This window comes from Bombina bombina, chromosome 11, assembly GCF_027579735.1.
Source record: "Bombina bombina isolate aBomBom1 chromosome 11, aBomBom1.pri, whole genome shotgun sequence".
NCBI classification, from domain to species: domain Eukaryota; kingdom Metazoa; phylum Chordata; class Amphibia; order Anura; family Bombinatoridae; genus Bombina; species Bombina bombina.
Genome location: NC_069509.1, coordinates 39,352,083 through 39,361,248, shown reverse-complemented (window position 1 = coordinate 39,361,248; position 9,166 = coordinate 39,352,083). Strand labels below are relative to the sequence as shown.

At 36.6% G+C, this 9,166-nt stretch overlaps 1 protein-coding gene across 1 annotated transcript; it reads right to left on the bottom strand.

The window, feature by feature from the left end:
- Positions 1-1,530: 1,530 nt before the first annotated feature.
- LOC128642458 (uncharacterized) lies at positions 1,531-8,911 on the bottom strand. Its single transcript, XM_053695229.1, has 3 exons — positions 8,761-8,911; positions 3,741-4,073; positions 1,531-2,759 (listed from the first exon to the last, which is right to left on the bottom strand). Exons 1-3 carry the CDS (start codon positions 8,876-8,878, stop codon positions 2,605-2,607), a joined length of 606 nt encoding a protein of 201 aa, XP_053551204.1. The 5' UTR covers positions 8,879-8,911; the 3' UTR covers positions 1,531-2,604.
- Positions 8,912-9,166: the final 255 nt, after the last annotated feature.

Sequence of the window (9,166 nt, the reverse complement as noted above, 5' to 3'; positions counted from 1 at the left end):
TAATAGATTTCATAATCGTGTTTGTACAGTTGCATAAATCAGGTAACGATTACATCACTTCAAGTGCATAGGTCTGATTACAGCTGATGGACAATATTGCAAGTCGTGTTATGCACATTTTGTTCTGATCATCAAAAACCTCATTCATTTTTTTTTATTCATTTTTTTTTTATTCATTTTTTTTTTAATAATCAAAACTTGTAAAATCCTCACATATTTCTAGTTTTAATTATCTGATAAACGGGCAGATTTCAGAATTTATCTACAAAGGATCAACAAATGGTTTAAGGTTCATAGATGGGACTTAAAAGGGACAGTCAACATCAGAATTTGTATTGTTTAAAACGATAGATAATCCCTTTATTACCCATTCCCCAGTTTTGCATAACAAACACACATATAATACTCCTAGGTAACTCCACATGCATGAGCACAATGTTATCTATATAGCACACATTAACTAATCCCCTTTAGTTGTGGGAAAAAATCAAAATGCATTCAGATAAGAGGCGGCCTTTAAAGGCTAAGAAATGTGCATATGAGCCTCCTAGGTTTATCTTTCAACTAAGAATACCAAGAGAACAAAGCAAAATTGATGATAAACGTAAATTGGAAAGTTGTTTAAAATTGCATGCTCTATCTGAATTATGAAAGTTTATTTTTGACTAGACTGTCCCTTTAAATCCCAACATAGAGAAAGCCGGACTCACTGATGATTATAAATCCAATTTGTAAAAATAATTAGAAATACATTACCAATAAAGCATGAAGTGGATCTTGTGTCTCATAATGACCTGTATATAGATTTGCAAAAGTAGGGGATAAATCAGAGCCCATGGCTTCTAGTGAATGATGTTTCCTATGGGCGTCTATGTGGGGGTTTACAGAACTATATTAATTGTACACAGTATTATGCATTGGCAGGCTGATTAAGGGCTATATTACAATCGGAGCGCTAATTTATGGCTCGTCCACAAATGGGCAAATTTGCCTGTTTACGAGCGCGATAAATAATCAGCCATTGCAAACGCTCATAAAATTAACCAGGCATTAGATCTCTAGTTAATTTTATAAATGTCCCCCAATTGCCCCCAAAATACAGTGGTTTGTAGTTTATTAAAAAATAAAAATTGTGGCATTTTTATTTTTTAATAAAATAACTGCAAGGAGCAGTTATGAGGGCTGAAAACTGGTGGGAGTGGGGTGTTCGAAAAATAACAGCTCTGTAAAGTGCCTTTACATTGCGGTCTATGGGGACAGTGTGTTCCCATGAAATATATTTGTATTCTTATACATATATATGTATGTGTTAATATGTGTATATACCAAATGCATCTTATACTAACATAATGACTGTGTCTAGCCTTTCTGTCTGCAGACTAAAGCCATGATTGGTTCCTTCAAATAAGGCAAATGGTGAGTAAAGTTTGGCTATTGAAAAATAATTGAAGCAAACAAGATGTCAATTTATTTTAAAGTGTTTAGACTTGGCCGCCATCCTATATACATGTACATAAAACACAATACACCTTTGTTTATTTATTTATTTTATTCAGACAAAACTTATAAAACTCCCAAATATTACAAATGTGTTACTGCATTAACAAAAGTGATAAAGGATTGTGGAATTAGGGTCTAACATAATGGTAAAATTCTCTAGTGCAACTTAATATAACTAATAGACGTTCATCTGAGGTTTACTCCGAATGCAGAAGAAGGTGTCCGCTAGTGGCATTTGGCTCTTTTTGGAGCTGAATTTATTCTTGCGAAAGTGCAATGTACTCAGAACTGTGCAAATCCAGATCTTAACCCCTTGAGTGCTAACAACGGCTCTGAGCCGTCGCAAATTGTCCCAGTCAGGTGCTGACGACGGCTCAGAGCCGTCGCTAGCACTCACCCACCTTGAGGTCAATCTGGGGGCTCCCACTGGCACTAAACCCAATTTTTTTTTTCTTTCATGATTCAGATAGAGTAGCAATTGTAAGCAACCTTTGAATTTACTCCTACTATCAATTTTTCTTCATTCTCTTGGTATCTTTATTTGGAAAAGCAGGAATTTAAGCTTAGTAGCAAGCCCACTTATGGTTCAGTACCTGGGTGGGTAGAGCTTGCTGATTGGTAGCTAAATGTAGCCACCAATCAGCAAACTCTACCCAGGTGCTGAACCGAAAATGGGCCGGCTTGTTAGCTTACATTCCTGCTTTTTCAAATAAAGATACCAAGAGAATTACGAAATATTGAAAATAGGAGTAAATTAGGAAGTTTGCTTAAAATTGCTGCTCTATCTGATTCACGGAAGAAAAAAAATTGGGTTTAGTGTCCCTTTAATGTGTTGCACTTTTGCAAGAAGAAATTGGGCTTAGAAAAGAGCAAAATGCCGCTAGCATTTGGAGGCATCAGAAACGTCAGCAAGCACATGTCTAATATCTAATTAAAAAACTCTATCTGTATACAAACTAATTTTTACTTTCATATACTTCATGTATAGGTAGCTAAAACGGTTTAAATGAGCGGACAGGCGTATGGCAGAGAGCGACCGATTAAAGGTTTAGTCACATTTTTTTGATATGACACTTAAAGCAATAGGAGTATGGTTGGAATCTGTTACTTTTTGGGGCTGCATTTTTTGGAATCTCGGATCAATACATCCAGTTTTCGATCAAAAGTGCTGAACAAATCTATAATTTTATCCACTTTTGATTTAATGATTGTATCTGAAATTCCCAGATCAATATCTTCTTCCTTCGGCTTATTGGGATCTTTAAAAAAAAAAAAGAGAGAGAGAATTATTTTAATATTATATAAGTTAACATTGCGTTCATTCGCTCCTTTGTGCGTGCGTGCAACACCAGCCCCTGCCCATGCACAGCCAATCACTGACGGATGAGACCAGGGAGATTGAAACTCTCCACTTAAGAGGTGGAGAACAGGGTAGGCAAGCAGTGGTCTGATAAGAACTGTCCAATCGATTATCACAGTTATTTAGATATATCCAAACATTACCTACTTGCCCCTCCCCCTCCACCATCCCCATTTATCCTTCATATTGGTTGGTAAAAATACAATATGCAAATACAAGAGAATAGAAGAGAGATACATTCATCCTCCAGTAACCTGTATTAGAAATAATAATTACTCAAGAGCCTGGGTTATCCAATAAAACCTCACCTTGTTATCATGCAACCATGCAGCCGAAAAACTTCTTTTAAAGGTACAGTTATATAAAAAGTTAACTGGTTTCAATGCAGTTTTAAAAAATAAACTTTCAAATTACTTCTATTTTTAAATTTGCTTGATTCTTTTGGTATCCTTTGTTGCAGAGTAAACCTAGGTAGGGTCAGGAGTGTGCACTTGTCTTTATGGCAACAGTGTGTGTAACAATGTATAACATTACTACAAACATTCTTGCTAACACTGCTACAACAGAGTGCTAAAGACAAGTTCATGCTCCTGAGCATCAATAAGCCTACCTAGAAATGCTTGTCAACAAAGGATTCTAAGAGAGCAATTTTGAGGATCAGTTAGCTATAGAGGGTTTAAGATTTTTCCATATGCAGCACAGGAGCATACTAAAGCATGGTTTTCCCCAAGTTTTTAACCCTTTTATTGGGGACTCACACAAACACAGAGGGGATGAAATGTCTAATGTTGTCAGGGACTAGAACCCATGTTCCGGAGAAGCTACTACCACTGCTTAATTATACAGCCAACCCATTAAAACATTTATAAGTCTCACCTACCATCAACCTGCAGAGTAATCTGCTTCATCACTTGATCTGTAGCATAGTAGACATAGCAACGATAGTTCCCAGAATGCTCATGGGTGGGTTTGGTAATGGTGAGAGTGGCATCTCCCTTAGTCAGAGCATCTATAGACATAGACACCTCTGGCTTGTTAATGGTCAGTTTTTCATCATACTCAGCCACTAACTTGCCACGATTGTACCACTGCACCATTAATCGTTTCATGTCCAATGGCATCTTCTCCACCTTTAGCAGACATTTAAGATTTACAGTTTCTCCAGCTTTCACGACCACCGGGGAGGGATCAGTGTTGAGCTCAAGTTTGGCCTCTAAAAGGAAATCATAAACATTTGAAAAGTCCCAGTATTGTACCCTACGCGTACTGATAATCTGAGTAGTATAGGGTATAAAAAGAGATAGTAGTATAGTGCATAAAAATTATAGTAGTGTATAGTATAATAAGAAATAGTATCAAAAGGTATAAAAAGAGATAGTAGTACAGGGTATAAAAACAAAAGTAGTATAGGTTATAAAAAGAAAGTAGTATAAGGTATAAAAAGAGATAGTAGTATAGGGTATAACAAGAGATAGCAGTATAAGGAATAGAAAGAGATAGTAGTATAGAGAATAAAAAGGGATAGTGGTATAAATAGAGATAGTAGCCTAGGTGGCTCTAGGGTAAAGCCAAATAGACAAATGCCTAAGGCCTCACTCATGATAGGGCCTCGCAGAGGGGCATAGAATAAATGTGCTTAGTTTGTTTTCTGTCCCTGGGATGTTAGTTAGTGGCCCTGCCCATAACATTTCTCCAGGCATAGCTGGATATTCTATCCCTCACAGCCTCTTACACAACTGCAAGTTCTCCGGCTCCACCTTCTGCCTTTGCGGAGCTGTCATCTTCAGCATACTCAGGAGGCAGAAGGCACTCAGGACACAATAAACATGTAGAAGGGAAATGGGTACTGCTTTTTAACCCCTGAAACCAGAGGTCATAGGCTGCTATAAACATTTCTTATTTTCTCTCTCTCGTCTCTGCTCTCACACTCTAACCTCTCATCTTCTTCTTTCTTTACTCTTTTCTCTCCCTTCTCGATTTCCCCCTCCTTTGTCGCTCTCCCACCGCTCTCTCTCTTATCTCTCTCACTAACTTCACTTTTTTCCATCTCCTTACTCTTACTACTTCCTCTCTCTTTACTTTCTTTTATCTTTTCAATCTCTCTCCCCCTCCTCTCTCTTCAATCTCCCTTCCCCTTTCTACCACTCTTCCTTCACTCTCTCCTTCCTTTTTCTTCTCTCATTTGTCACTTCATTTTGTCTTCTGACTCTCTCCTTCCTCTATCTTTCTCCACCCCTGTCTCTATGTCTTCCTCTCTGTCTCTCTCTGTCTCTCTTTCTCTCAATGTCTCTGTCTCTCTGTCTGTTTCTCTGTCTCTGTGTTTCTCTGTCTCTGTGTCTCTCTGTCTCTGTATCTCTCTCTCTCTCTCTGTCTGTCTGTATCTCTGTCTGTCTGTCTCTGTCTGTCCCTGTCTCTCTTTCTGTGTTTGTCTTTGTCTCTCTATCTTTCTGTGTCTCTCTTTCTTTGTCTCTCTTTCTCTGACTCTCTTTCTCACTTTCTCTGTCTCTTTCTCTCTGTCTGTGTCTCTGTCTCTCTCTGTCTCTTTGTCTCTCTGGCCTATATTTAACAAAGTCTGGCGGACCAGTGCGGATCAGGGCCGCCAGACCTCGCTGATACGCTCTCCATATTCAGCATTGCACCAGCAGCTCCCAAGAGCTGCTGGTGCAACGCCGCCCCCTGCAGACTCGCGGCCAATCAGCTGCCAGCAGGGGGGTATCAATCATCCCGATCGTACTCGATCGGTTTGATTTCCGGCGATGTCTGTCCGCCTGCTCAGAGCAGGTTACACGAGGCATCAAGCTCCATTCGGAAACAGCCAATTGGATACAGAGATACAGACAGAGAGACAGAGAGAGAGATAGATAGGCCCCTCTGTATCTGTCTCTCTGTCTCTGTCTGTCTGTCTCTGTCTCTCTTTCTCTCTCTCTCTTTCTCTATCTCTCTGTCTCTCTGTCTGTCTCAGTCTGTGTCTGTCTCTCTCTCTCTGTCTCTCTTATAAAAAGAGAGAGTAGTGTAGGGTTTAAAAAGAGATAGTAGTAAAAAAAGAGATGGGTTTTCACTAAAAGGGAAAGACTTGAGACTATCTTAAAGGAATGAAATACGTTAGAATTGCATTCCTATTGGCTGATTTGAGTCTTCAAATTCAAATCAGCCAATAGAATGAGAGCTACTGAAATCCTATTGGCTGTTCAAAACAGCCAATAGGATGAGAGCTACTGAAATACTATTGGCTGATTTTAACAGCCAATAGGATTTCAGTAGCCCTCATCCAATTGGTTGTTTCCTTCCCCTGCATCATGTGACAGCAATCAGCCAATCACAAAATGTGTGTATGTATATATGTGCGTAAGAATTATATATATATATATATATATATATATATATATATATATATATATATATATATATATATATATATATATATATATATTGTGTGAATTCTTACACGTGACTTTAGTGTTCCTTTAAGGGGATATTAAATTGTATGAGATTGTAATATAAAATGTTTGTGTGTAGTTAAACAAAAAACTTTGCAATATACTTTCATTATTTATTTTGTCCCCTTTTCCTGTAACTTAACTCTGAAAATTGTTCGCTTTCTAAATTCCACTATAAAGTATTGGTTGCCGCCATGTTTGAACTTAAGTTTTCCCCTAATCTATATTTCCTGCTGATGACAATGACAGATAAAAAACAGGCAATAAAAGAAACTGTTGAAACAGGGCTGTCTGGAACATAGAATTATCTAAACAAAAGGTTTCCATGCAGCCTTGTTTGCACAGAGATAAAAAGAAAACTATTTCAAACATGGCGGGCCCACTACTTTTATAATATATAATTGTAAAAAAAAATGTTTAATTTATTATTCTACGATGAGCCTTAGCTTTCCATTCACTGTTTTGTCTGATATCTTTTACTGTTTAACCTCTTTAACCAATAAACCAAAGCTAGATATAATGATGTATTAAAAACAAAGAATAGCCCGAGGATAAAGTGTAGATATATTTAAAAAAAAATAGTTTTAATATTCAAGAAATTAGTGTACAAATGTAGCTTCTATAAATTAATGGGCACTGCCATGTTGTAACCTAGGTTTCCCTTATCTTATTTCTTCTTCTGAGAACAAACAATCACTGTGCGGAATAAATCAATTTTAAATTAATTTTATGTCTCAAGGCTGAAGTTGACAAAATACTACAGTGAGCAGAAATGTCATATTTCTCCTACCTAAAATATTATCGTACTTGCAAAAAAATAAAAAGAAATTACATTTGTTTTTTACAAGTTAAAGGGATAGAAAGGTCAAAAATTAAATGTGCTTGGCTGTATTTCAGTGTGAAATATAAACATATTCTTCCATTAGCAAAAATGCTCCTAGCAAACGTTATTAATGGTTTTCAGCAGCAGCATATGCACATATCCTGTGAGGGCCGTGCACCAGTATACAAACACTATGCTCTGAGACATGGCAGTAGTGTGTATTTCTACTGAATATGTCATTTGTGTCATACAAGCTTCTGTGGAGTTGTGGCGTTTAAATACCAGTGCACGAGCCCTCGTAGCATATGTGCGTATGCCAAAGAAAAACAGGAATAACTTTTATTAAAAGCATTTTTGCTAATTGAAGTAAATTGCACAAATACTTCTATTTCACATTGAAATGCAGCCATACACATTTCATTTTTGACCTTTTTTATCTATTTAAAATAATCTAACAAAAACATATTTTTAATCTAGGAATAGTAAAAGTCTATCTGACTTTAAATAGATCCTTTTCTATTTTTGTTCCACTTGAAGACTTTTTTTTATATATATGAATAGTATATATCAGCAATTAAAGGGACATTAATGTAAAAATTAAAATTTCATGATTCAGAAAGACCTTATAATTTGCGATTGTCCAATATACTTCAGTTGTTTAATTTGTTTCATTCTCTTGATATCAATAGTTAAAAAGCATATCTAGGTACGCTCAGGAGCAGCACTGCACTACTGGGAGCTAGCTGCGTATTGGTGGCTGCACATATATGCCTCTTGTTATTGGCTCACCTGTGTTCAGCTAGCTCCCAGTAATGCCTTGCTGTCCTTTAATAAACAACACTAGGAGAATTAAGTAGAAACTGATAATAATAATAATAATAGTTATTGGATTCTCTATTTGAATCTTTCCAGAAAAATGTAGGGTGTTACGTCCCTTTAAAAACTATATTAAAAAAGATCTACATATACATATGACATATATATATTTATATATATATATATATATATATATATATATATATATATATATATATATATATATATATATATGTATATATGTAACATTTTTGCTTGAAAAAATGTGAATTGTTGTGCAATCTAGGGATATAGCCCAGGAGATAAAATGTAATTTATTTTATCTCTTCTGCTGCAGCCAATTATGGATAATGTGTTGCAGGGTGAATATTCACAATTCTGCATGTTTTCCTCCAGCCATTCTGGGTGTCATGAAAAAGCCCTAAACCAGGCAAGATAACTAAAGTACATCACACGTTTTTATATTATGCATAATTAACAAATTATAATCATTTAGTGCTAGATTACAAGTGGAGCGCTAAATTATTGTGCACCCGCAAACAGGCAAATTGTCCGTTTGTGGGCACACGTTAAATAATCAGCCTTTACAAGTTTATTACACATTAGCGTGTGCTGGTATTACTCAGTTGAGCTCAAATATTGCTTTAGCGTAAGCGATATTTTGTGCTGAACTTCTGTCCCTTTATGGGGAATCACATTTTAGTTTACAATTCCTTGAAGTCAAGAACCACCATACTCTTCTTTTCTCACTTTACTCACACATTAATGACTTTATAACAATCATTATTTGTCCATAAACTTGCAATGAGGAACCTTGAACTTACGTGAGGCGCCAAGCGCCAGCGTGATGGTCAGAATAAGGAAGAGTTGGCGACCCATTTCTATGCCGTTCCCTCTTACTTCCTCTTCTAGATGATCTGTGTTCTGTGCAGAGCGATGCATGGAGGTTGTCAATACGTTATGGGTGGGTCACGTAGACGCCTTATCACTGCACACATTGGGTTTAATGGAATAAACAGAACTTGTTTACCAAACGCTGTCTGGCTCTGTACTTATGAAGATAGGGCCATGTTCTCCTGTACTGTTTATAGGGCACTAATTCTTTATAACAGAACTGATACTTAAATAGACATGATATACCATTAGCGTCTTGTTAACACTAGTAACACTATAAAGGTATATGTTTAACCCCTGAAAAGTAAAGTCAATTAAAGGGACACTGAAACCAAA

What these genes read in the sequence shown, in the direction of transcription:
- LOC128642458 (XM_053695229.1), bottom strand. Translation starts at nt 8,878, where the DNA reads ATGCATCGCTCTGCACAGAACACAGATCATCTAGAAGAGGAAGTAAGA. An exon ending in GCTGGCGCTTGGCGCCTCAC is followed by an intron (nt 4,074 to 8,760) that starts GTAAGTTCAAGG and finishes ATTTCCTTTTAG; the next exon opens with AGGCCAAACTTGAGCTCAAC. An exon ending in GATTACTCTGCAGGTTGATG is followed by an intron (nt 2,760 to 3,740) that starts GTAGGTGAGACT and finishes TTTTTTTTAAAG; the next exon opens with ATCCCAATAAGCCGAAGGAA.